Source organism: Prionailurus bengalensis, chromosome C2 (genome assembly GCF_016509475.1).
Source record: "Prionailurus bengalensis isolate Pbe53 chromosome C2, Fcat_Pben_1.1_paternal_pri, whole genome shotgun sequence".
Taxonomy (NCBI): Eukaryota; Metazoa; Chordata; class Mammalia; order Carnivora; family Felidae; genus Prionailurus; species Prionailurus bengalensis.
This window is the reverse complement of record NC_057350.1, coordinates 58,844,297-58,872,286: the sequence shown is the minus strand read 5'-3', so window position 1 is coordinate 58,872,286 and position 27,990 is coordinate 58,844,297. Positions and strand designations below refer to the sequence as shown.

General features: G+C 38.1%; 2 protein-coding genes across 49 annotated transcripts in view; both read right to left on the bottom strand.

Moving 5' to 3' along the window:
* Positions 1-45: 45 nt before the first annotated feature.
* ABHD10 (abhydrolase domain containing 10, depalmitoylase) lies at positions 46-16,490 on the bottom strand. Of its 2 annotated transcripts, XM_043594158.1 has the most exons (5): positions 15,477-16,274; positions 12,417-12,600; positions 6,803-6,914; positions 6,144-6,281; positions 46-1,337 (listed from the first exon to the last, which is right to left on the bottom strand). In XM_043594158.1, exons 1-5 carry the CDS (start codon positions 15,616-15,618, stop codon positions 993-995), a joined length of 921 nt encoding a protein of 306 aa, XP_043450093.1. In that variant the 5' UTR covers positions 15,619-16,274; the 3' UTR covers positions 46-992. The 2 variants fall into 2 exon arrangements, with proteins under 2 accessions (XP_043450093.1, XP_043450094.1); XM_043594159.1 differs by lacking the exon at positions 12,417-12,600 and having other exon boundaries at positions 15,477-16,490.
* A 1,747-nt stretch (positions 16,491-18,237) lies between these two features.
* The window catches only part of PHLDB2 (pleckstrin homology like domain family B member 2), a 234,842-nt gene continuing 225,089 nt past the window's right edge, over positions 18,238-27,990 (bottom strand). For all 47 annotated transcript variants that reach the window (XM_043594101.1, XM_043594107.1, XM_043594123.1 and 44 more), the window contains 3 exons: positions 25,942-26,161; positions 20,845-20,930; positions 18,238-20,242 (listed from right to left, as the gene is read on the bottom strand). In XM_043594101.1, coding sequence (XP_043450036.1) covers positions 20,102-20,242; positions 20,845-20,930; positions 25,942-26,161 — 447 coding nt within the window. In that variant the 3' untranslated portion in view covers positions 18,238-20,101. The remainder of the gene's footprint in view (positions 20,243-20,844; positions 20,931-25,941; positions 26,162-27,990) is intronic.

Here is a 27,990-nt window from a genome sequence, read left to right as displayed (position 1 = left end):
GCATCTCTCAAAATACATAAGCTTCAAAAAAAAGGATAACCGTAATTTTAAACTCAAATATAACATGTAGAATTTAATAGTCATATTCTGACGTTTTGAACTTTATCATACCTAATTTTTTCCAATCATTTCAGATTTACTTCAATAAACATTGTCCTGTATTTTGTGAATAGCATTTTAAAATCAGAAGCAATTTTACAGATTTCCATATATGATCGACGACAAAGGACAAAAAAATTCAAGCTTTATTAACAATTCTAAGTAGAAGAGAACACAATTAAGAGCTGTCCTGGTTAACATAAGCATTTAGCAAACAAATTACCTCGAATAAAAAAGTAGGAAATCTTTTAGTAATAAAAAAAAATCAACACGCAACATGGACAGACCTAGAGGGTACTAGGTTACGTGAAGTCAGACAAGAGAAAGACAACACAGTATTACTTCACTTACATGTGGAACCTAAAAAGCAAAACAAACAACAAACAAAGCAGAAACAGACCCATAAATGGAGAGAACTGGTGGTTGTCAGAAGGGAGAGGGTGGGGGGATGGGCAAAAATAGGTGAAGGGGACTGGGAGACACAGGTTTCCAGGTACAGAATAAGTGGGTCACGGGATGAAAGGCACAGCAGAGGGAACAGTCGGTGGCACTCTAACAGTGCTGCATGGTGACAGGTGGCAGCTACATCTGTGGTGAGCATAGCATAACATATAGAGCTGTCCAACCACTATGTTGTATCCCTGAAACTATTATAACACTGTGTCAACTCTACTTCAATTAAAAGAAATCAAGGATGGAAGGAAGAAAATTTTCCAGACAGCAGCTTATACTTTCGTCACAATTTGTATCACTTATATCATACAGCGTTAAATAAATACTCATGTGATATTTACAAAACAGAGACGTAAGAGGAAAAAACCCAAGTATCAGGGTCTTACATCCTTCTTCCAATTTTCTGGATCCGTTAGTTCATACCAACTAAAAATGTGATTCTAGTTAACTACAGTTGAAAGCTTATCAATTAAGTCATCAATAGTGTAAACAAGAAGTTGAATGTCCGATTTTTCCTTCATTCTGTGATCACTGTTTTTTCGGAGGATGACATCTACATCTTTGCTGACTACTCGGTCGGCAACCTGTATGGATGTATGCCAAGGTACGATGTCATCTTTCATGCCGTGGAGCAATCTTATAGGGCAGTTCACAGGAATAGGGCTATGTAACAAGCAGTGGTGTTCAGCTTCTTTAATGAAACTGTACTGAATGTCATAAACTCCTTTTTCACTGTATTTTGATGGCATGCTCCACACACCTTTCACCTCTATTTCCTTTTTCACCTATTGGGAAAAATGAGGGGAAAAAAGTATTTATACAACACTAACAAATGCAAGAGTCTTAAACAGTCTAAGAAAAGCAGTCCTAGGAGGTAAAGAGATAAAAATGTAACAATGATAATTATCAAAAATTAAACACTACGTGCAAGGAGCTGTGAAAGGTACTTTACACATAGTTGTCTCCTAAGATCCTGATAACAACTGTTATTATATCATTTTTACAAAAGAGGCTATTAGAATCTAGAGAAGTTAAATCTCACGTTCAAAGCTGAAAGGTAACAACGGTCATAACTAGGATTCAAATTAGATTTAGCTTTATTAGGTAACATCTTAAATCGGGTGTTACTTCACCCCAACTGAAAGGGAAAATGAAGGGGAGAAAAAGTAATTTCTGGAATCAGTTCAGGCATCATTCATATTATATAAACCCTAATCTTAGGAATAACAACTGTTTAGATTTCAAAATCACAAACTAAAAGTATCTGTATGTGAAGCTACTAAAATGGGGATGGGGAAAAAGAAGAAAAGAAAGAATCAAGCCCAGAACTAAAAATGAAAAATAATACGGTACTTACTCTGGGACAACCAAACATGTGCAATTTCAGGCTAAATGTAAAAAAAGGAAAAAAAAAAAAAAAGAAAAAAGAAAAAAAAAAGTACTGTTTCCTTTCCAGAGTCCTAGGGAATGAGAAAAAAACGTGTTGTTCTGGATGACAATGAAGTCTTCCAGATATTTCCTGAAAACTGAGCAAGGATATCATTTCTACACATATTTCCTTAAGATGAAACACCGGGTATCTTTGGATTCTTGCAGAGTTTTGATTTTATAGACTATAATTTGTGTTAAATAATTAATTTTCTTTTCTTTTTTAAAAAATGTTTATTATTTTGAGAGATAGAGAACACAAGCAGGGGAGGGGCAGAGAGAGAGAGAGAGAGAGAGAGAGAGAGAGAATCCCAAGGGATTCTGCACTGACCGTGCAGAACCCAAAGTGGGGCTCAAAAATCATGAAATGAGAGATCATGACCTGAGCTGAAACCAAGAGCTGGATGGTTAAGCAACTAAGCCACACACATGCCCCTTAAACAATTTTTCTAATTAGAGTAACATATACTCATTATAGAAAACATGGGAAATACAGAAATTATAAAAAACAAGCAATCATACATAATCCCACCTCATAGATATAATAATCATTAACATGCTGGCTCATTTCCTTCCAGGATTTTTTCTCTATGTATTTGGTTTTATATATATAATATGTAAAACAAGTATTACCCATTCACATAGAGTTTTCTATGTTGCTTTACTTATTTCATACATATATTTCTGGGTTTAAAAAAATTCTATGAAAAGTGTTTTTTTTTTTTAATGAAAAGTTTTTAAAGGCTGCATAGTAAATATTCCATTATGCTAGATCTAAACTAATTAACTTGATTATTTCCACACTGCTGGATACTTCCATTAACATCTTTGAGCACAAAGATTTATCCGTATATAAATAAATTATTTGGAAAGATTATCAGAACTTGAACTAGTACATGAAGACATAAACTAAAAAAAAATTTTTTTTAATGTTTATTTTTTTTGAGAGAGAGTGAGCAAGCACGAGCAGGGGAAGGGCAGACAGACAGAGAGGGAGACACAGAATCTGAAGCAGTCTTCAGGCTCTGAGCTGCAACACACAGCCCAACATGGGGCTCGAACCCAATTGTGACTTGAGCCAATGTCAGACGCTCAACCGAGCCACCCAGGCACCCCAAGATGTAAGTATTTTTAAGGCTCTTGAAACCATATCATATTAAGGGAATTTCTGACTAGAAAAACAGGTGGACATCTTATCAACAATAAAGAAAACTATAAGGATAGAAAAGCCAAATATATTGAAAATTTTTGTATTTAAATTTTCAATAAAGATATTATGATTTTTTCCATGTTTAAAATTGTTAATTTATTACAAATATGAAAAGGAAAATAAAAATTTAAACAGTAAGATATATGATATAATCTATATGTATTTAGGCATTTTAATGTGTTTTTTAAAATTCCAGAACGAGGGGCGCCTGGGTGGCGCAGTCGGTTAAGCGTCCGACTTCAGCCAGGTCACGATCTTGCAGTCTGTGAGTTCTAGCCCCGCGTCGGGCTCTGGGCTGATGGCTCAGAGCCTGGAGCCTGCTTCCGATTCTGTGTCTCCCTCTCTCTCTGCCCCTCCCCCATTCATGCTCTGTCTCTCTCTGTCCCAAAAATAAAATAAAAAATGTTGAAAAAAAAATTAAAAAAAAAAAAAATTCCAGAACAATTTACTGATTCAGTGAAAAAGCTGCATAACTGAAAGCTATACTCCTAAATACGTCTTCAAATGACTTGAAATTAAGGAAATTCTAAAAAACTATAAAATGTGAATCTACATGAATATTAAGGCAGTCTCTGTATTAAAACAACATGTATATGCTAAGTAATTTGGATGTAAATGAAAAAAATTAAATTAAAAAAAAAGAACATGTGAACTGGATATTTAAAGCAAAAATGATATTCAGTGATCCTCAAATACTCAGGATCATTCTCCTGAATTTGTAATTTCAGTAATTAGAACTTAGTTTCACTGGTCATTAGATGAAGTGGGAACCATGCTAATTTACGGATACAATTAATAATAGCTGCATTTTAAGCATCCCTGCCCCCCAACCAGCTGTTATCTGCCACTGAAGTGAATGAATACTATCCATTTGTAGAACAAATTAACTTCATAGAATGTTATATGTAATTGAACTCTCAAAAAGTTCAGAAATAGCAAAAATATCATTAATTGAAGAAAATGTACAATATACATTAAGTTCTATGCCAATAAGAAACCACATCAAGGTGATGTGGTTGAGAAGCTTGTATTCCAAACAGCTGTGCACCTATCTGCCATCCTCTAGTGTTCAAAGAAGGCAAACAATTAGAGTCAGTTCCTACGCAGTAAGCAATGCTGAGTGTTAACATTCCCAGGGCTAAAGATGATAGTAAAAATCACCACTTCTGCTCCCTTGCCATTGTTACAGCTAGCTCCTTCTGTGAAGAAGAGATAGTGGTCCTACTGTCCCTTTCTTTGCTTACATGCTTTTAAGTTAACATGCTTCTATTCACCAGCATTTGCTCGTCTGATTTAGGATTAGCAGAGACATGCCCTGATTTGCAGGTATAGACCTTCTCAGTCATTTAGGGGATTACTGACCATATGCTCCATGAGTGACGTGGATACACACATAAAGAATAATGTACAAAGACCTTATCTTTTACCATAACAAAAACACAAAATTGTTTAATCACCTTCTTCCTCATCCGCTATGTTCTTGAAATAATTTCCTACCAGGAGAAGCACCATTTAATTGAGTTAGAGGATGGAGTAAGGGCTTTAAGGTTTATATGCAGAGATACAATGGTAGGAGTATTTAACAGCATCGGACATTGAGGCACTATGTATGAGAAACAACTAAGAAAGCAAAAAAATTCAGAAATCTGAGGTAAGTGCAAGGAAGACCAGCTTTGCAATTTTAGCTCTCAGAGGAAATTACATGAAGAAACTGCACATGCAGATAATAACATTTCTTAAGGGGCCGGGAGGAACGTGGGCTGAGAAGCAGCTTAGGACAGATAGTACACGGCACTGGTATCAATGCAGAACTTGAGGCAAAAGTCAACAATATTCTACTATCCACCACTACATAGGCCTTCTTCCTTCTCTTTATTTCCTTTCCTCCTCTACCTGCTCTTCCACTCTCCAGAGCAGTGGTTCTCAAACTTCACGGGAGGGGCTGGTTAAAACAGATTGCTGGGCCACACTCCTAGTTTCTGATTCAGTAGGTCTTGGGTGAAGTTCAAGAACATGCATTTCTAACAAGTTCTCAGGTGACGCTGATGCTGCTGGCCTAGTGAAAACACTCTTTGAACCACTTGAATAGAATGCTTTTCTTTCTTTAATTTTCTGTGCCTCATCCTGCTAGGGTCATAGTCCCACAGGTGACATTTAGATCCTTAGGAAAAAGACACCCAAAGAGAACTCAACTGACTGCAAAACAACAAAACACACAAAAATAAACAGCCATTACCCATTATTTCTTTATCCCTGCAGATAACCGAAGTGCTTAAACATGTCTAATAATAATATTAACAAATAAATTATTTTCATTTACTTCAGAAACCTCATTTCGACCATGATTTACTAAAGTGCATGGTAATAATGAAAAGCACATTTTTTTAAAAGGTGAGAATTAGTAGAACAGAATGCCAACTCCATGTCTAAGCCAGGAGTCACACACCTCATCTCCTGTGTGCGGACTCTGATGGATGATAACATGTACGGGAGAACTCTGCCGAGAGATGCTCTGAGGCTGCTCTCAGGAGAAGAAAAAAAGTTTCATAATTGATGAGCCACGTCTAATGTGGTCGTAAAAATAGGTACTATTTCCCATATGCCACAAAATAAGAATAAAAGGTACAAAGAGAGATCACAATGTCCGATCCAAGTAAGTAAATGTGATTAATAACGAAAATGTTGCTAAAAAAAGAAATTTAATGTGTGATTTCATTAATGTGGCTGAAATATGTGGTGGAATGACTTGAAGGGACTGAATGAAGAAAAGGAGACCTTGAACAAGAGCCCAATCAGTTAAATAAGGCAAAGAGATTATATACAAAAAGGCAGCTAAGGCAAAAGATGAGCCAGCACGGGAAGTCAAAGGACAGATAACACACGAACAAACATCCAAAGAAAGAAGAAGCAGAGCTATGACAGGAGGCGTACACTGAGGTTGCTTGTGACCCACCTCAACAGGGAGCTGATTAAACTGTATCACTAGGCCATCTACAGCTGTGGCTATACCAATAAGAGCAACGACCTTTTGTGGCCTTGCGATTGCAGCATGAAGCATAAGCCATCCACCGAGGCTAGATCCAACAAGTATCTAAAAACAAAAACACACAGTTATATTTATTTTTTTAATTTCATTTTAGAGAGAGAGGGAGAGACAGAGTACGCGCGCACCTGTGAGCAGGGGAAAGGGAGACAGAATCTTAAGCGATGTGGGGCTCAATCCCCTGACCCCGGGATCACGACCTGAGCCGAAATCAAGAGTCAAACGCTCAACTACTGAGCCACCCAGGTGCCCCCAAAAGATACACAGTTTTAAAGAGGAATTTCTTTTTCTTTTCTGTAAGGGGATTCAGTAATTTATGTATGTACTTTTTTCTTCTATATCTATTAGCTCCCAGACTTTTTAATATTTGGCACAAAGTAGAATTAAAATTAGGATTACAAGGTAAAGTAAAATGCCACTTACATTTTATGAGAAAGTGAATAGAATAATTTTAAATCAAATACCAAAATTAATTGTTAAACATTTAAACTATTAAATTTTCATAGCTAAAGAAACAGCTCAAAAAAAAATGAGGTTAGTCAATAATTATATTTAACACAAATAGTCACCTGTGGTCCTTCAGCTAAGTCATCAATTATAGAAAGAACATCTTTTCTCCATTTTCCCACTGTGCATTCTTGTAAGTTACCATCCGAATTTCCAACTCCTGAGTAATCAAACCTAGAAAAAGGGGAAACATATATGTGTATCTAGATATCTGTATCTAGCTATATATTTCTCTGATTTTTAAAGAAGACAGCTCATTTATCATTATTACAATGCTTAAAATGTATTAAAATAAAGCAATGAGGTCAATACATATTTTAGCAGATCCAACTGGCATAACCTTCAAATATCACCCATGTCCACTCACTCTCTCACCTGCTAGCAGCCTGTCCATGTCACCGTCTTCTCTGCCGGAGTAGTGTAATAGTCTCCTAAGTGTTCCTGTGTCCATTTTCTACCCCAGTAGTCTATTCCCCACGTAGCAGTCGGTGCTCTTTTTAAAACAAAAATCATGTCTTGCACAGACCCTTCAAAAGCCTTCTACCATCTTAAACAAAACATAATGAGGCCTCTGACTACCTCTCTGATTTCATTTCTTACAGATTTCTTACCGTTTTCTCCCTCCCAACTGAATTCGCATTTGCCTTCTTGAAGTAAACGGAATATACCACCCAGGTTTTGCTATCAACTTTTCTTTCTACAGGGCATACTGTATCCCTCCAGATATCCACTTTGATTGCTCCCTTGCTTCATTCAGGCCTCTGGCTCAAATGTTACATCTTCAGAGATGCCTTCTCTGACTACTCAATGCACAATTGTGCTGCTTTCATCATTCTCTATTTCCTTACCCTGCCTTATTTTCTTCATGGCAAATATTGCTACTTGACATATAAAAAATTTGATTATTTGTTTATGGTCATCTCCCACACTAGAATGGAAGCACCATATGGGCACAGGCTGTTTTGTTCACCGCTGCTTTCCCAATGCCTACATCAGCACTTTGCACATGGTAAGTGCTTAGTATTTACTAAATTAATAAAAGGGAAAGAGGTAAATCAAATTCATGATCATCAACTCATCCCCCTAGTTTGCTTCTTCTTCCAACTGCCTAGCTCTCCAGGCTCCAAGTCTGTCGATCTGTGCATTTTCAAGGCCTCAATTCAATAGACCAGGAAATACCGCATCACGTCTGCAGATTACCTTAAAACCACAGTCATACTGAACTACTCCGATCCCTGGGCAGACCCTTTTATAATGCTGGGCCTTTGCATCCTGTCTAGAAAGCCTTCCTTCCCACCCAAACTCCTACTCATCCCTCAGCCATGTCACCTCCTGAGGAACTCTGACATACACTCCCTCAGTCACTTTCTTTTGTATGTACTCACTTAACACTTTTCATATTATGTAGTAATCAGGTCAAATATTTGTGTGACTAGAATGGCAGTTCTTGAGAGCAGACTGTTTCACTCAAATTTTTTTTCCAGGATACCAAACACTGCTTGCCCTGCGCCATCCTCACTCACTCTCGTTTCTTCCCATTCACCTCTTTCTCTGCAATATGGTAAGACCAGTATCACGCTGCACATCTTTGTCATCTTTTTAAAAAAATTTTTTTTAACATTTATTTATTTTTGAGACAGAGCATGGGCCGAGGAGGGGCAGAGAGAGAGGGAGACACAGAATCCGAAGCAGGCTCCAGGCTCTGAGCTGTCAGCACGGAGGCTGACACGAGGCTCGAACCCATGAACCATGAGATCATGAGCTGAGCTGAAATCAGATGCTTAACTGACTGAGCCACCCAGGCGCCCCACATCTTTGTCATCTTAAACCTGGTCTAGCATAGTAGCCTCCTGTGTCTGTCCACTCTTTCTCCAAATGGATCCACTTTATACATGGCAGGTTTTTTTCTGAAACATTTTATTGCTATGGAATTAACTTCAGCAGTTCCCTGTAACATACAACATAAACATTCAGGGCTTTAGCCTATTTTTTAGACCATTATATTCTGGTCATCTCAGATTGATCATTTATCATGTCATCTGAGGAAACCAGTGCTTTGGCCCAATTGATCAACTTGCTGTTACTAAACTGGCTCTTGCTTTCTGTTCCTGTTTCATGCCTCATACTATTTCCATCACTGGGAGGACCTTCTCCTTTCACCTTCACGGCTCATCCTCTCAGAACTTCGTCCAAACAAATCTTTTTTTTTTTTTTTTTCCTGGAAAAACTTCCCCCAGACAAGCTGAAGAAAAAATTCTTACCTAATGAAACTTATACAGAATTCATTTTTATCAGTCACAATCAATTTTTATACCCTGCTCTATAAGACAGTTTGTATGTGTGCGATGTGCCTCATCATTCCTGTGAGACGGTCAGATCCTGGTGGGGAAACACCATTCTTGGTTTTGTGTCTGCATTCTTCCCAGAGGTGAGACACCTACACCTCGCACACAGAGTATGATAACACATACTAAATAAATAAACGTGGAAGGTAAAAATAAAAAGAATCACTTGATTCAAATTTGAAGTGTTCAGGTTTCTCTAATTCTTAAAATCTGATGAAAACTAATAAATCCTAGTGTTTTTAGTGTACATGTAAGAATATATATGTGACACACAGCATACACACATTTTCTTAGGGATTTACGAGTCATGGAGGAAAAAGAAATTATATTTTTCTTTGTTATAAAGTGAAATGATTTTGGACCCTTGGGAAATTGTGTAACAAGGCCACTGCTCACATCACAGTCATTATTTCCCTTCAATCCAGAGGACATAGAAAACAGACCCAGGAGAAGAGGGAAGAAAGGTACCAGCTAATCCTTTTTCCTCCCTTGGCGGGCAATCGGGCATCTCTACTTGCTGCATCTTTCACAGCTGCCTTCGAAATGTATGATGCAGATGCAGAATACAAGTAGAAACCCTTCAAAAAGGAACATACAAACATCTGGTGATACTAAAAGGTACAAGTAAAAACTATAGTTCACTCTTGCTGAACCCTAACCAAGGGACAAAGACAATTCAAACATATTCAGCTGTTGGGGCACCTGGGCAGCTCAGTCGGTTAAGCGGTCAGACTTCGGCTCAGGTCATGATGTCAAGGTTCGCGGGTTCGAGCCCCGTGCCCGGCTCTGTGCTGACAGCTCAGAGCCTGGAGCCTGCTTCAGATTCTGTGTCTTCCTATCTCTGTACCTCTCCCACTCACACTCTGTCTCTCTCAAAAATAAAAAAACAAAACTAAACAAAAACCAAACATATTCAGCTATTTAGGACTTTAAAACAGCAATGGGTGGGGCAAGGAGCGGCTGGCTGAGTCAGTACAGCATGAGACTTGATCTTCAGTGTGAGAGTTTGTGTCCCACTTTGGGTGTGCAGCCTACTTAAAAAAACAAAACAAAACAACAAAAAAAAACCCCACAGGCTGTTCTAGCAGCCTCAACACTCTAGGACATATTCCCAAATCTAGAATTAAATATTCTATGGCAAATAACTATGAGAGAATACCAGCCCTAGCATCGTGTGCTATATTCCTGAGCTCTGACTCAATCTTATGTTAGGCATGGTGACAGAACATCAAAAAACTGTTTTCACATAGTCATATGTACCATTTCTTGTATAATATACAAAACCATTTCCTCATTCAAGATCTAAGATTTTACAGCCAAAAACATAAAAAAGGTAAACTGAGGAACTGGAGTATATATAAAAGATAAAATCTCCATTAACAAGCTACAATGCAATCAATAGTTAATAGTGATTAGGTTGCAATGAAGTTTGATAAAAGCAAATAAAAAGGAATCTGGTCAAATTAAAATTTTGCAGTGAAAGGCTACACTTTTATAAAGGTTTATAAAGATATACTTAGGCTATGTTTTAACACAGAACCGATTAATGGTCTGTACACATTATAATTAATGTTTATTTAATACACTTTAAAAAAGTTTTCCATATGTATTCAAAATAAAGAAAATGCACAGATGTCATGTGTCATAGGGAGATAGGAACTGGTTACAGTGCTCAGTTTCAACTTAAATCCAAGAACTGGTAAAAGGGCAATTTCTTGATTCAAATTCTCTGGGGGATAAAAAGAACGACGGCAATTTTTCTGACTGTATTGTGTTTTGATCAGTGTAGTTTCCCTTCCTGTACAGATCTTCTTCCTTACCCCAATCCTAACATCAGTGTGCCTTTATGAAGTGTTTTTTTATCCACTTCAATCCCCAGTTTTCTCTCACCTTGTGCAATTAAGCATGCTGTTCCTTTTGACACAGTATAATCTGTTGAGTATTTCTGCCTAATTTCTTATGTTTTTTGTCGTTTCCCCAACCTGATCTTTAAGAACAACGGCCATGTTTTAGAATTTGTTGTATATTTTACAGCACCCAGTAATAGTGCTAGAATGTCTATTTGGAAAAGATATTCCAGTCTTCAGAATAACAGTTAAGTCAGAATAGATTTTTAAAAGTTCTGAGTAGGAAAATGAAACTCAATATGATAAAAAAGAGTAACACTAAATCCATTTAATTGACATAATCTCTGCTAATATGTTGAATAAAATCTAAAAGGTTTTTTGTATTTATATATTAATTTCTGAAAGCTATATTTTCTAGACATATTGAGTGAATGTTAGTGAAACTATTATTCTAACCATGTAGATGAACAGATTTTTAGGCCACTAGTCCTAGAAAGGATTCAGACATTATCTTTAGTTCATCCTCCTCCTTTTTTATGATGAAGAAAATAGGTCCAGTGTTTATCAGCTGACTCATCTTGTCACAGTTATTGCTGGAACGGATTCTAGTACCCATAATTCTTGAATTCCGGGCCAGCATTCTTTCTATTAAACCATACTATCTTTTCTGGCAAAGTAGACACTAACTAAATGATTGTTATAAGTAAACAAACCTAATAACGATGTAAGCACACTATTTTACTAAAATAATTACTGGAATGAAATATTAGGAATTATGAAATCAGATTTCGGTTAAATAACACATATCCTCTCTATGCTTCTATACACTCAGACTACAGGAGTGAGGGGAAAGAGAAAACTTCAGTGCAAACATGAATTATACAGTACTAATTTTAGAATACTTTCATTCATTCATTTATTTATTTATACAAGCATGGAACATCAATGAAAATACCAGGCCAGAGAAATGGAGTTCTAAACGATACCTAAAACCAAAGGAAAGAATGGGCTCAATATGAGGATGTGAAGTGGGAACTTAAAAGATCATAAGAGACATGAAAAATATACAATATTCTCGAATACATGTATTATTTTAAAATACATATTTTGAAAGTAGAGTTATAAAGAGTGACCAAATAAAATCCCCAATGGAAAGCCACAAAATAATTACAAGACATTACAAGAAAGCCAACTACTATTTTTGATTTGTTGTCCTGCTAGATTATTACATCTGAAGAGTTTAGTTACCACTAGTTTCTTTTTCCACCAGCATTGTCAGGGTGGCACAAAGACCATTAAAGAAGGTCTTTTTAGGGCTGCATTTGCAATAGCCCTAAATCACAAGGTGAAAGTTTACAGACCATTAAAATAAGTTAATCCATAAAGACACTGGCATTTGCTCCAATTGGTTAGAGCAGAAATATATCTCCATTGCCATGCTCAATGGTAGTAGTATTTTTCTCGGAGAAATGTGTTGTTCCTACCTTATATAGGCGTGACCTAGAGATTTGCAAAACTCTTCAATCGCCAATGCTTTTGTACCATTCATATTAGAAATATAGCCAGGGATGAAGATAATTCCCGGACTTTTGCCTTTTAGCTTCTTATAAGCCAGGTTTGGAAGGTCTGGTCGACTAAGGAAAGAGACCGATGACTTTGGTCTGCAAGCTAAACAAAGTACAAAAACATAAACTATAGTTTAAAAATACTGTTTTTGGAAAACCATACACAATTGACCCTTGAACAACATGGGGGTTGAGATGCTGATGCCCCCGTGTATTTGAAAATCTGTGTGTAACTTCTGACCTCCCAAAAACTTAACTACTAACAGCCTACTGTTGATTGGAGGCCTTACCGATAACAAAGTTGATTAACACATATTTTGTGTGTTGTTTATATTATTATATATTGTACTCTTACAAAAAAGTAGGCTAGAGAAAAGAAAATGTTGAGCAAATCATATAGAAAATGTATTTACAGTAGTGTTGTTTATTGAAAAACACCAATGTATAAGTGGGCCTTAGTAGTTAAACCCATGTTATTCAAGGGTCAACTGTATATTTTCAATCTTAACTTTCTTAACTTGTCAAATTGATGTCAAAACTACTTCCATTTAAGAGGAAAAACAGAAACAGACTTGAAATATTAAAATCACAAGCCTATCCATAGTATCTTTTGAACTCATATCAAAATCAGTTCATATTTTGAACTCATATTCAAAATCATTTGAACAAGGTCCAATCTTGATTCTTCCAAAATACACAATGAGGTGGAAATTTCAAGGCAATAAAAGATAGAGACTTGTAAAAAAAAGTTTTCCTGTAAAAAATGCTGCTGTATCATCTGTCCTAAATAGTATCAATTAATGTTCAGATTTAATTACACTAATTTAAGCCTTCTCTTGTGAGATTTTTCTTTTTAATTTTTTCAGTGTTGGGAGGAGTTTCACATCCTCTACTTTTTGGCAGGGAGGGGGAGAAGGCAGAGAAACTGTTTTGAAGGCAGAGGTGCTGTGCTCCTGCTGGTAATACTGGCTCCCTCGCCATCCACAAAATCATGGGCCATGCTAATAGCCTGTCATGATTTTGTATCAGCTGAGGTGGGTTCAATGAGCAGTTACTTTACAAGAAACCTTGAATAATTTATAATAGTACCATTTTCGGAAAAAGATTTGTCACAGGACTCTGCAATCACTATGTTTTATTTGTTGGTTTGGCTTTCTGTGAATGGCACACAGATCTTAGTGCAATTTAAGTATAGCAGCACAACTGGCAAACCTTATAAGGTTACTCTATTTCACTGTTTTTCAAGTTTTTTCCTTACCATAAAATCTATACTTGCTCTTTAAAAAAGGTAAAGAGATTTTTAAAAAATTAAGTCATTTATAATCCCACCTCCTCCTTCCAAAGAAATTAAGTTTGTGTATTTCCTTATACTCTTTTCCTGAACCAAGAAAATCTCATCTTTTTTTAAAGTTTTTTTTTTTTTTTTAACGTTTATTTATTTTTGAGACAGAGAGAGACAGAGCATGAATGGGGGAGGGGCAGAGAGAGAGGGAGACACAGAATCGGAAACAGGCTCCAGGCTCTGAGCATCAGCCCAGAGCCCGAAGAGGGGCTCGAACTCACGGACTGTGAGATCGTGACCTGAGCTGAAGTCGGACGCTTAACCGACTGAGCCACCCAGGCGCCCCATCTCATCTTTTATATGAAATGAAACCTTCCTCCACTTTATTGTGGCCAAGGAAAACATCTCTGCCCCCCTCCATGTGAGTTGACAAAAGCTTCCTTCATTTTGGGTTTGAGAAGTTGATTTTTTAAAAACTGAATTGAAGGCCTTAAAGCTATCCCTATAACATGTAAGTGTTGTTTCAAAGTTTCACTGTATAGTGAAATATGCCAAATTAAAATTTTTTTAGTGAAAACCAGGGCTAGTGGGGGCCAGTTATGTTGGTTGGTAGGTTGTATCAGCAAAAATGTCAATTTCCTAGTTCCTTAGTTCATCACTCAAATCCTTCCTATTGTCTTCTCAATATTACATCTCCAAACAGAAATTTCTCCTCTGAAACAGTAATTTACTTCATTTTGGTGAGTTTTAAGTGGAGGGGTTCTTAACATTATATCCATAAATGATCTTTGTACTATAAGGATTAGCTCAAAGCCTGATGCATAAATCCTAAATGATGTGCTAAACAGATGAAAAAGTATTACAATTTACTTAATGAATTGACATACTATACTTCACTAGGGGAACTTATATATATAACAAGCCTTTAGACTGTACATAATTAAGTGTAAGTTAAACTGATTATATACATTTAAAAATTTTAACCAAAGCAAAGGGTGTCAGCAATGACAGTTCCCATTCCAAGCAGAATGCATCTGACAGCTTGTATGCCAAAGGTGTAAAAACAACAAAACTAGAGAATAAAAAGACACAATTCAGAAAGACTGGGGGTGGGGTGCTATGGAGAAGAATCGAACACAAGTTGAAGAAAATATTCTCATGCTCTCATTTTTGGTACAAATTCTAGTTTCCTTTGTAGAGTAATGAATATGGTTTTCACTGAGCGGGAGCATTGAGAAGGCAAAATCAGAAATTTGGCTTGCTCACGGCGTCTACACTTTCACACACACACACACACACACACAAAGTTCATACTATAAATTTCCCAAAGGGAAGCAAGGTCAGGTCCCAGCATCCTAACGGAGTCAAGATCTGTAAAACCCTTAGACCAGAAGACAAACGAAAGAAAAAGCAACTAATAACCAAACGCACATCTTAAATTTTTCCTAGCGTTGGCGCTTAACACAGGGAGGCAGGCACAGAGTACGATCCTTAAGCTGCAGAGCGTAAAACTCCAGCAAAGGCCGGCAGAGTTCTTCCTACAGCTTTCACCAGAATCGCTGAAAGCGAGTAAAACTAGAGTACTGAGAACGGGGGAAGAGCATTTTTAAATAAGGCGCCAAAAACGCACTAGACAGGAACGGAATGAACTCCAAGTTCGAAAGAACGCGTACTTCTCCCGCCTTTCGGACACTGACCTGGGACCCACCGTGGCGTCCGCTCCGACTTCCTTGCAAGTAACGCGCTGAGGCCACGGTAGAAGCCTAAGAAGACGGCCTCTCTGCCCCACCTCCGACGAGGTACCCAAGAGCCCAGGGTAGCCATGCCCGCCCCCGCCATCTTCCCAGAGGCCCTTGAGTACCGTGCTGACCCACAGAGTAGCTCCGAGCGCACAGTAACCAGAACTGCGCATGCGCCGCCGGCCGGAAGCCGGGACTTGCTAAAGCGTTTCAACTGAGGGCGCACATGCGCGGAGAGTCGTCGCTCTGGCGAGCCTCTCGCAATTGGACGGTTGGTTCCTCAGGGAGTTTTTGCCTGTGATGGCTTGGAATGTTTTGAGCAGCCTCAAGTAGGTGATTTTCTCAATTAGTTGTTAGCTGGCTGTTAGATAGAGGCGCGGAGAGGATCCGTATCCAGCGTTCCTAGATAAGAAACCATCTCATCATCCCGAGGACACTAGGGAGCGGAAGCTTAAGATGCTAGGCTGCTTGCATTACAAATCGCCTTCCCACCCCGACAGTTTTAAGACAGTTTTAAACCGTACCGGAAATGCTTCCAAAATCTGACCTTAATCCTGCTTGTGTAAATACCCGAGGTGGACTCGTTCGCCGCTCCTTCGCCGCTTTCCAATTCGTTTTTACTCTATCTAGCTCTTTATATGCCTGACAATTGAATTATTTAGTTATTCTGTCCCCTGCCTCATGTTACGTGCAAAAATAAATCCCAGGAGATATATGCTTTCAACGGAAGATTAAAACAAAGGATTTAAATACACTTTAGGGCAGTATTTTGTAGTTTGGGGATAGAAGGGACTTTCATAAGCAAGAGATGAAACCCCGGAATAAATAAAAATGTTTGCATGTGAACTTCAACTTTTTTCACGGTAAAAGGCATCTTGAGTCAAATGAGAGTCTAGAAAAACTGATTTTACGGCACAGATAACAGAACATTAATACTTCTATTCAGCCTGCTCCTAATAATAAGGAAAAAAAAAAACCTATAATTCAATGGAATTAGCCAACGGCTGTGAGTAGGCGCTTCATCTATAAAGATGTTCAACTTCACTAATTGAAAAATATGGAAAAAAAATGACATGTTATTTTTCTCACCTGTCAGATTGGGAAAAATTAACAGAGCAACTATGGGCAAGGATGATGGAAAACTGGCACTCCTGTATGGTTGGTAGCAGGGTTAATTGCTAAACTCTTCTGTCAAGTAATCTGTGCACAATTTAAAATGTGCATCATTTTCAGCGCCCTTGATCTAGTGGCTCCAGTCTGACTCTTCTGTAAAGAACAGTATTAGTTCCTAAGGATGCATATAATCTGCTACAGCACCATATATATATATATACACATACACACACACACACACCATAAATATATACACCATATATATATATATTTTACATTTTATTTTTCAGAGAGAGAGAGAGAGAGAGAGAGAGAACAAGTGGGGGAGGGGCAGAGAGAGGGAGACACAGAATCCGAAGCAGGCTCCAGGCTCCAAGCTGTCAGTACAGAGCCTGACGTGGGGCTCAAACCCACGAACTGTGAGATCAAGACCTGAGCCGAAGCCTGTTGCTTAACCGACTGAGCCACCCAGGCACCCCTATTTATTTTATTTATTATTTACTTCAGTAGGCTCTGTGCTCAGCTTGGAGCCTAACACAGGGCTTGAACTCAAAACCCTGAGATCAAGAGTGAGTGGCTTAACGACTGAGCCACCCAGGCACCCCTACAGCACTATTCTTATAAGCAAGCAGAAGAAAAAAAAATGAATTCTGGGGGCTCCAGGCATCAGCAAGTAAGATTTTATCTAGTTTTTTTCTACTTAAGGTTAAGGTGGCTGGTATAAAATACTTAAGTAAAGCCACTTTACTATGTTAGTCATATATTTTGGAGCAATGATTGGTGCTAGAGTTAAAGGCAAATGTTGGATACAGTGAATCCAGCCTATCTTTGGAGTCTTGAGAACCTGTCTTATTGGAACATTGGGAAAAGTTGGATAAATAAAAACTAAATAGATCTTTCTTGAGTGGTGTAGTGCCAGAAACAGATAGCAAGGACGGCTGCTCGATTTCAGGATGCACTCCAAAAGTTGTTGAGCTATTTTGCCAGTTCTCCATTAGGCCTGTTGTAGATTCCAAAGAAACTAAATCACTAAGGTGATAGACAATGTGTGTCACTTCGTCGTCCTTTAAATCTTAACAATAAACATTTCTCACTGTGGGTTTTGGATAATTGCAAATACTCTCAATCATTCCTGTCCCTATTCTCTCCTTTTATTTTTGTAGATCTTGCATTTTATGTACAGCAAAATGAAAACAATCTGACTTGTCTCCACAGTGGGAAAAACACTGCTCAAAAGAGTAGGGAAACCCATAGATTGTTTTCTCTATTCGCCCTTATCAGTATAACAAATCATGAAAAACTGTGGCTAGTGTCAAGTGAAGATGCTTTTACCTACAGTGATGGGCTTGAAGTAGACCAATTGTTTCCGTACCCACTGTCAATGCTGCCTTCATTATCAGGAGTGTAAGGATATATTGTTCAGGGCCATTTCTCTCTTTGAAATCTGTTGCCTTAGTCCAGGGAGACAAGTGAGGTTGCCTTCAAGTAAAATCCTTTACTTCACACCTGCGTGATTTTTTTTTCCCTGTCAGATAAGTAAACACAGCCCTCGCAATCCCCAGTAATAATTGCATCTTTGCAAAAAGACGGTCAGATGTCACATTTGTCAGGAGTCATCTCATTTCAGTTTTATAAAACTACAAATCATAATGTTAGCACACAAAATCTCCACCTTTATGGAGATTGACAATTGACTTTTGCTGATTAATCCATCTCCTCTTATGTCACCAATAGCTAACTTCCTGATGAGAGATGAGTTTATTTTCAGCTGTGAAATCTGGTCAACATTTTAATCCATACTCAACATATTTTAACACACATTTTAAAAGGTTTACTACATCATGCATAATATAACGTTGATTAGAATATCTTCATAATCCTATAGAGAAAGTACAGTACAGTACAGAAAAGTTTTATCTTACATTAACCAACAAAATTTTAGCAACTGCATTTCACTCTCTTAGATCATTACAAGGGTTTAGGGCTGATGTCTGAAAAAAACAGATTATAAAACTGTCTTCTGCAATAGTGACCTTGTTCTCCACTGTTCTCCACTGTTCAAATAAAATCATGAGTCATCCAGTTGCAAAATCTTATTATGGGCAACGTGTATACATGTGTGCAAACCAGAATGCAAATTTTTAAACATTGTACCCAGTCAGGCCAGATCAAGATGTTATGGACACTTCCAATATAGTCATTTCACCTTGTACTAGTAAGCAAAGCCATTAATTATTCTCTACTTCGATTCATTTGCAAACTTCTAGGAAAGAATACGTTCATACTTACAAATACACACAACATGACAGACCAGGATAAGTGGCATTTGAAAAACTGTTATAAAAGAGACTTGCCTGAAGTCATTTCATTCAAGAAAAATTAACTTAACTCTAAAAAAACTAAAGCTAATTGTAAAGAAATACATAATAAAATAGTACATTACAGAGAACATTAAGTTGGAGTTCATTTTCCTTGTTCTATAACATTACTTCTGTAAGTAAGTATTTTCACTGGTCTGTTCTTTGGTGAAAATAGGGCTCTGGTTTCATCATTATGTCACGTGAGGCTGCAAAAAGAGGTGTGTTCCACGATAAAGAGCAAACAGACAACCTAAGGAAATCGGCTACTGGCTACCTTTATTCTCAGCACCAGGAATGGAGAAATCTTTAGCAAAACATGAAATAGTCTCTTTATTTTTAATCGCTCCAAGTGACAGAATGCCTGTCTAATAAGACTGCTTCTGTCTAAAACACACAACTTTTTGTTTTTTCTTCTTTTACAACAAGTGATTTGCTATATATGTACAGTCACTTATGCCAGTGGTAACTCTCCAGAGTCAACTTCCTGGGCAACTGATGGCATCAAAGTACCATTTTAAAATGTAGAGTAACACCAAATACAGTTCATCACTTGAAACTACCACTATTAAACAGAAGTCACATCAAGTCTTTGGTTTAGGTGCAGTACTTAATAATTAGGGCAAAGCTCCTAAAACTCTCCCCCAACCCCTTATTTGCTTCTACTTACAAAATAACCTTCAGCAAAATGGTTTTTAAAACGTCAGTTGATTAACGAATAATGTCAATGCCAATAATTTGGGTGCTAAAATAATTTCGTATTTCCAAGTACATACATTTTCGTAAACTGTTCAGTTTATTTCACCAAAGTAAACAATTGATAAAAAACAGTTTATAAGAAGTGTTCCTATAAGTGATGCTATTTACCAAAATAGTGTTTTCTTTCTCACAGGTGCTTCAATCCTTTCGCTACTTGTCGTCAAGCTTTGAATTCAACCCCCCTTTTTCTCTTTTACAAATGACTTCCTGTTAATGTAAAAAGGAGTTCTGAGTATACACAGTTAAAGGGATGGGCCTGTGGGTCCGGGTCTCTCCATCCCAGACTGAATATGGCTTCACTCTTGTAAGAGACTATTGCAGTCTGCCCGGAAGTACACTGTTGGCGCCAGTTCGCTACAACAAGAAGTGGGTGTAACCTTCTGCGCCAGTAACTATAACATCCATCCAGATTCGCATGGCTTCCGGCGATGGCGCGACCATATAGTAGATTCTGTCATGCGTCTTGACACTGAAGGTGAGTAATGGGTTAGGACTCTAAAAATCAAAAAAGGAAAAGAATGTAAAACAAACATCCTGAAATCATAACATTAAATAACACAGACATCTATGGGAGCTTTTTCCTCTTCAAAAGTTTTCCAGTTTGTGGAAATCTAAATTGGTATTACTTTTGCTCTCGTAGAACCTGTACCCCCACCTCCAGCATCTTTCTTAGGACTGACTATCTTTCTGGCCTCACTGCACAATAACTCTCACACAGAGAGCTCACCAATCAATCCTCTTAGCAGCTACTTTGTAGATAAAGCTCCAGCCCAGTGCCTAGATAATGTACGCAATAAATAACCGCTGCTATTCTTAGTCCTACTAAGATCCTTCCTTATAACTAGGTAGTAGACCCTTCTTAGAACCTCAGCAAGTCACTTAGCAGGTCTCCTGAATCAAAATGTCCAGAATATTTTCTCATTTCACCGTGATTTTTTCTTCCACCAAAGATCAGCGATACTAATTATGTTTGCTTTTCTAGAGTGATTCTGCTCATATCAATCTGTTATGTCAGAGCAACACATCTAAATTGCTTGCAGTTCAAAAACCATTTTTCCAACCCAATTATTCATTCACATCTGAAAATCAGTGTTTACCTTATTAGCATTCTTGAGGTGATCATAATACACTTCTTCAATGGCTTGGAAGTATATTACTCCTTTTAATTTAGCTTCATGCTTGTCTGCAATAATAGTTAAATACCTTATCACCAACGATAGACTGGGAAGATTATAATTTCAGTATAATTATTACAATATTTATCTAGTATTTAAGTTACCTGAGATCAATTCAGATAATTTAGGTGAAGGCATTAGCCCAGTTCTATTTTGAAAAAAACAAACAAAAAGGGAACCATCAGCCCAAACCTCGGGGACTAATTGATTTTGCCCAAAGCTCTCTAGCAAATCTGCAGTCAAAAAGACAACCCAGAACTACTGACAGTCAAGTTAGCACACAAAATACAAACACTGCTGACACCAATACTGATTATCTCCCCACGTTCTCCAAAACTGTGGTTGTAATGGAAATGTTAATATGTAGAGCTGTCGTAATGAGATTTGTAAGAAGGTTTTTGTTTTTTTAAGAAGGGTGTTTTTTTTTTTTTACCTAACTTAAAATAATATTCTACTTATATTTCTATTTATTAATATTCCACTTATATTTCTATGAATTTCTTGTTCAGCATGCTTTTTCCCTGTTCCCAGTAGAGCTTCATGTCAATAATTTAGTGATCTTTCAATGCAGCATGTTTCAAACTGTTTCCAAGATTTCATCAAATTCGCCATAAAAACCCAACAAAAATGTAAAACAAAAACAAAAGCAACCAAATCACAAACCAAACAGCATCACGCTACGATCTAATAAGTTCTTGAAATATTTTGTAATTTAAACACAGAGAAGATCATAAATGCATGTGAGCATATTAAAAAGTGTTCAAAGCGTGGATGAGGCTGCAAAAAGAGAGAGCCTGTTGGTGGAAGTGCAAATAAGAAAGCTCCTTTTGGAAGGCGGTTTGGGAAAAGACACCAATTAAAAATGCAAAAAATCCTCTTACTCAGCAAGTCCACTTCTAAAACTTTATTGTATAAGAGCTACTCATGCACATGCACACGGATTTGTGTTTGTTACAGCAGAAGACAGCAAAAAATCTGTCTGAACTCTAACAGGGGACTGATCCAATTATGGTCGGGTCACATAATGGAATCCACACAGCCACTGGAAAGACTGAGCTGGGTCGGCAAGTGCTCGTCAGAGAAAATCCTGAAATACTGTTATGTGACAAAAGTTATGAACAGAGTGAAGAATTTGGTCTCAACTGTGTATTTTTGAAGTTCATTTATTTATTTTGAGAGACAGAAACAAAGAGGGAGAGAGAGAGAGAGAGAGGATCCCAAGCAGGCTCCACGCTGTCAGCACAGAGCACGATGTGGGGCTCGAACCCACAAACCATGAGATCATAACCTGAGCCGAAATCAAGAGTCAGATGCTTAACTGAGCCACCCAGGAGCCCCTGGTCTTAACTGTATTAAAGAAGAAAGAATACATATATATGTATATGTATATATACACACATATATATACATCTATCTGAAACATATACATATATATATAAACATGTATCTGAAAAAATGTATATATAAATGAATAAAGAAAATCTGAAAAGATATTTCAGACTTAACACTAGGAAAAGTTCAGAACTTTTGTGATGTGAAAGAGACTTATTTTCATTGTATAGACCTTTTTAAAATTTATTTGTTTTTATTTTGAGAGAAAGAGAGATAGAGAGGGAGAACCAGTGGGGGAGGGGCAAAGAGAGAGGGAGTCAGAATCCCAAGCAGGCTCCGTGTGGTGTCGTCAGTGGGGAGTCCCATGTGGGGTGGGATCATGACTGGAGCCAGAGCCGAAATCAAGAGTCAGATGTTTAACTGACTGAGCCACCCAGGTGCCCCCTACACTTTTGTTCTACTGTTAAGTTTTTTTACCCAAGAATGTCCCTTTTTTCCAACAACAATGGAAAGCTAGTCTGAAAACAATAGCCCTGAGAGGTTCAGTGGGAAATATAAAGCTATTAAATTACACTTAACTCAGCATTTCCCAAACTTATTTGACCATGTTTGACCATGGGCCATATTTGTATGTGTTCTGGTTTTTTGTTTGTTTGTTTTACTCTTCCTTGGGAGGCACCGTTTTAATTAATGCCACGTTCAGTGGGTTTCAATCAGTTCACTGGGAAGGATACTGCAGTATTAATGGGAATACAATAATACTTTACTTTCTGAAAGCAGGTGTAAAATAAAATCTGGAGCTAAAAGTAAATTTCATCAGTGTTTCAAGGAGGCAGAAAACTGGGAATGAACCTTTTGTTTGTAGGGCAGTTCATATCTGAGAAAGAACTCTCAAAAATGCTGGCCTCACAAGGGCATTGTGAACTAAGAGAATTAATAATGCTATTGTAACTTGACACGATAAAGCTATTCATTCCTTTTGGTAGCATTAGCCCATCAATGTTCAGATATATTTTCTGTCTCAGTTTTCTTTAGAGACTCTTCTAAGGTTACCCAGTTAATATGTAGGAGGCCAAGCATGGAGGCACAGAGACTCTGTGATGAGCACAGAGACTTACGACATTAGCTGTCAGCACTCACGTTTACAGCTCCTTCACATGCACGGTGCCCTTTACCTCACGACAAGCTGAAGGGGCGGGTGTGGTGCCTGTGGGGCCAAGTCCAGCCTGAACTGCAATCTGCATGGCTTCCTGTGGACTGATCTATTCCTGCACTTGGTGATGTTTGGGGAAAGAGCAGGGGTGGAGGCCAGGGGAGCAGACAAGCTACTGATGGCTGTAAACAGAGCCAAATGGACAGTGTCTGTCAAACTAGGACGCAGTGGTCAGTTATATAATATGGGAATATTAAAAAGCTAAATGAAACATAATTTTTGCCTGTTTTATATGTTACAGTTCTGAGTAATCATTCATATATCAGAGCTATTTTTTATTATATATTACATAAAACATATAGATATATATAAAAATATATTTTTGTTGTATATTATAAAAACTATTATAAAATATTTTAATAAAAACATTTTTAAAATAATATATTTTTTAAAGAGAAAACTGATCACCAAGAAGTTTACATTTGGAAAAATGCGTTTACGTGGTCATTAGGAGCACAGGTTCTGACATGGGTCAGAAGGAGGAGGCAGTGAGCAGCTGACCTGGCTGACAGAGGAAAGAACGAAATAAGGGTCTCGGAGAAGAGAAGCAGAGAAGAAGAGTGAAGCTGTTTTGTCTGAAGTTAATTAACATGTTATCTTTGGAAAATTCTGGGTGAGGTTGTCTTTGGAGACTAGCACAGGGCAAAGTTTTGTTTATGGACTTTGCAGACATAAATTGGCATTTCTCATTAAACTGTCATCTTTTCTATTGTACTCACTGAAGAGAACGTCTCTGGATTTTCTTAGAACCCAAGATCAGAAGGCCCAAGAGAGGCAAGCAGGGAACCCGGAAGGGGGTTTAGGCCATTCGCTTGGGGCCACTACAGCATTAACTGCATACTGGAGCCCCACCAAAGAGCTCCTAACTGAACGGCATGCACTCCTGGGTCCTCCTCACCCCAACTCTGGGGCCCCCCAGCCAGGGTCTCCTTGTTTTCCACATGCCTCTCGGTGCCTCATACTTCTCTTCATAAACATATCCTGACCTCACACTATGTAGATTAAGTGACTAGGCTGTTATTTCTTATTACATTGATTTAACAATTGATTCTTTATTTGACATTGCTCATAAACGCTGATACAGTCACCACAGGGTCTCTTCATAAACTCTTGCAATGATATTACTTCTCTTCAGTTGCTTAAGAGAGCAGAGCTAAATCTGTGCTGACAATGGACGTGTTTGATATGTGACCCAGGAGTAAGTAAGAAACTTTTTTCTTTTTCTTTTCTTTCTTTTTTTTTTTTAGAGAGAGAGAGGGGTGAGGGGTAGAGAGAGAGCCTAAGCAGGCTCCACGTTCAATGCAGAACAGGGCTCCAGCTCACGACCTTGAGATCACGACCTTGAGATCACGACCTGAGCTGAAATCAAGAGTTGGACACTTAACGGACTGAGCCATCCAGGTGCCCCGAGACTTTTTAGTAAGTACAGCAGTTACATAAATATTCCTGTATTTTTTTGAAGACTCAGGTGGGTATGTTTCTCACAATCCATCATTTAAGCAATCCAAAAATATTTCAGTCAGTTAATAAATACTTGGTCACTTGTTCACTGATGAGCTTTACTCTCGGCTTAAATAACATTCTAATTTACAAACTGTAGCTGGATGTCTGTCAGCTAAGGCTGCCTAATTGTGTGTGACTTAAATAGGGCATATGACCATAAATAAATAAACAGGAACCTTTTTTCTGGCTTTGTGGCATAAAAGTCAATATTTTGGTCTAAAAGGATAAATTCCATTTAATATTTGTTCAGACTTCAGGTTATTTCAGAACCCGAACAGACTAATTCACACTTTTAAAATAATAGATAATTTTTATTATTTCTTTAAAAATTAAAAAAAAAATTTTTAATGTTCATTCATTTTTGAGAGACAGAGAGAGACAGAGCATGAGTGGGGAAGGGGCAGAGAGAGGGAGACACAGAATCTGAAACAGGCTCCAGGCTCTGAGCTGTCAGCACAGAACCCGACGCGGGGCTCGAACTCACAAACTGCGAGATCCTGACCTGAGCCAAAGTCAGACGCTCAACGGACTGAGCCACCCAGGTGCCCCTAAAAATTTTTTTTTAATGTTAATTTATTTTTGAGAGAGAGAGAGAGAGAGAGAGAGAGAGAGAGAGAGAGAGGCAGAGAGAGAGAATCCAAAGCAGGCTCCAGGCTCTGAGCTATCAGCACAGAGCCCAATGCAGGGCTCGAACTCTTGAACCTTGAAATCATGACCCACGCCAAAGTTGGACGGATGCCCAACTGACTAAGCCACTCAGGTGCCCCAAATTTTTATTTCTAGGGAGGAAATCATACATATCATGGGGACTATACAACCCTAATATAAAATAATATAGACCTACAAAGCTAATATCACCCTTAATTCTATTAGTTACCAATCAACCTATTTATACTGACTTTTATTACCTTTGCTCTTTAGCAGAGAGTTCCTGATTTGAATATATCACTTAAGAGTTTTTTATCACTCACCTGCATAATAAGAGAATGTGCGCTTGTTCCGATCAAACACAAACCATCGTTTTTTCCAAGTTTTAATTTTTCCACCCATTTTGATAAGGAATCCTCGGCAGGTCTTCTCTGTGATCGATACATGATAACAGGTATCGATATTGTGGCCGGCAGTCTCTACGTGGCTTCGCAAATCAAAGTCTTCCTTCCGGACGGGCAGATAGCGTGTCAAAGGTCGGGCCTGGAAAAGCACAACCCCGTGTCATATATAGCTAAGTACTTATTTCGTTTAAGGTCAGTTATTTGAGTGGACATGAACTGGAAAGCCTAAGCATTCAAGTGTTCATGTGATTATGAGAACTGAAGATAAACATTATTCTTTGGAGTTTAAAAAATGCATAGCGTTTTCGGAAGGATGCTACAATATGCGGGGGAGGGGGAGGGATAAACGCAGGTGGACAGGTTCTATTCCTTGAGAAGGGCAGATGAGAAAATGGAAAAAACGTCATTAACCTTAGTTTTACAAGAGGCATATCGCACTTCAAAACACAGGGAAATGAGGCACGAAGTTCCCTGGGCCTCTCCCTATCACCACCTAACATTAGTTCTTAAATAATCTCAGACATGACATGACTGGTGAACAGTATTTAGTAAGTACACCCCCCCCCACCCCCGGCCCTGCGAGATCCCCTAAAGCTATACATGTTGGCTGATACACACCCTCTGGTAGAAATTGAAGGCAGAGATGTATGTTTTGAGAAGTGAAGCTAAAATAAGGTGAGATGTGGAATCAAAGCCGTACTCAATGAGCTATCCAATGAGCAGATATGGAAAAGATGTATGTGGATGTCTTTTATTTTACTATGGCTGGAGTAGAGAAGTTCGTCTAATCTAGGAAGCACGTATCACCATGGGTCACATTTCCAAAATGGTGTTTGACTGTATTCTGTTAATAACCCCATCCCTCTGCCCTGGGGAAAATGACCTAAATATATACTTGGAGGAAAACCTTATAATTAGGATTTAAATAGAGAATTGTACTTTTTTGGATTGGCTTCGAATACCAAATAGCCAGGGATGATCTTCACCGTGAACCGTAATTTGGCAAAGGATAGGCATAATGAAATAAAATGAACAAGTTTTACTTTGAATTTTTCCTGCAATATTTTGCCTTTGAGTCTGTGGTACTTTGACTACATTTAGACAGATGTCAGAGACTTGCTGATACCTCAAAAGCACACAGAGTCTCCAAGATGGGTCTCTCACTGCCATGCTACCAAACTGCCAGCAACTATGAAGAATAAGAGGAACGGTACTTTTTATGAAGTCTAGTAAAACTTGGTAAAATGGGTTTGAACTTGAAATAATTGGCACTTCACAAGATTTTATTTTAGTTCCTCAGCCGACCCACGTTATATAAGCAGCTTTTTAGTTGCAAAGATTCAAACTCTATGATAAGCGGGATAGGAAGTGAAAGGAAATGGGTGATTTTCCTGAGTTTGGCTGGAGTTCAGTAACCTTGCACACATGTGTGGACGGCTGTAGCAAAGAGGATATGTGTGACAATACAGTGGTTAGGAAAAAAAACTACCAAGAAATTGGGTTGGTAAAATTATTTTGTTCTGGAGTATTTGCTTCCAAAAATGGCTTCATAGAAGCTTTTCTCTTCCTCAGCCAAAGGTTTTAGTTTGGGTGTTGTATTTGTTTTCAGTATCTGGCTGCATTTTTCAAAGCTGCTTGGAAAAACATGGTCCTTTTAAATATACTCCCAAAAATGGGCAGAAGAAAAACTGCCTCTCCCGCCGAATTGTTCTATGCGTGACCAAAGTATCATTTGAGTAGTAGGTCTCAATGAGTTTTTAAAAAATGTTTACTTATTTTTGAGAGACACCACGCATGAGAGAGAAAGGGGGGGGAGGGGAAGAGAGAGAGGGAGACAGAGGATCCAAACAAAGCAGGCTCTGCGAGCCCAATGTGGGGCTCAAACTCTCAAACCATGAGATCATGACCTGAGCCGAAATGGGACACTTAACCAACTGCACCACCCAGGTGCCCCTTGTTTGTTTGTTT

Coding starts and splice junctions, on each gene's coding strand:
- ABHD10 (XM_043594158.1), bottom strand. CDS start 15,618: ATGGCGGGGGCGGGCATGGCTACCCTGGGCTCTTGGGTACCTCGTCGG. Junction 6,915..12,416: donor CTAGGTCACGCCTATATAAG/GTAGGAACAACA, acceptor CCCTTTTTCTAG/GTTTGATTACTCAGGAGTTG. Junction 6,282..6,802: donor ACTTAGCTGAAGGACCACAG/GTGACTATTTGT, acceptor TTTTGTTTTTAG/ATACTTGTTGGATCTAGCCT.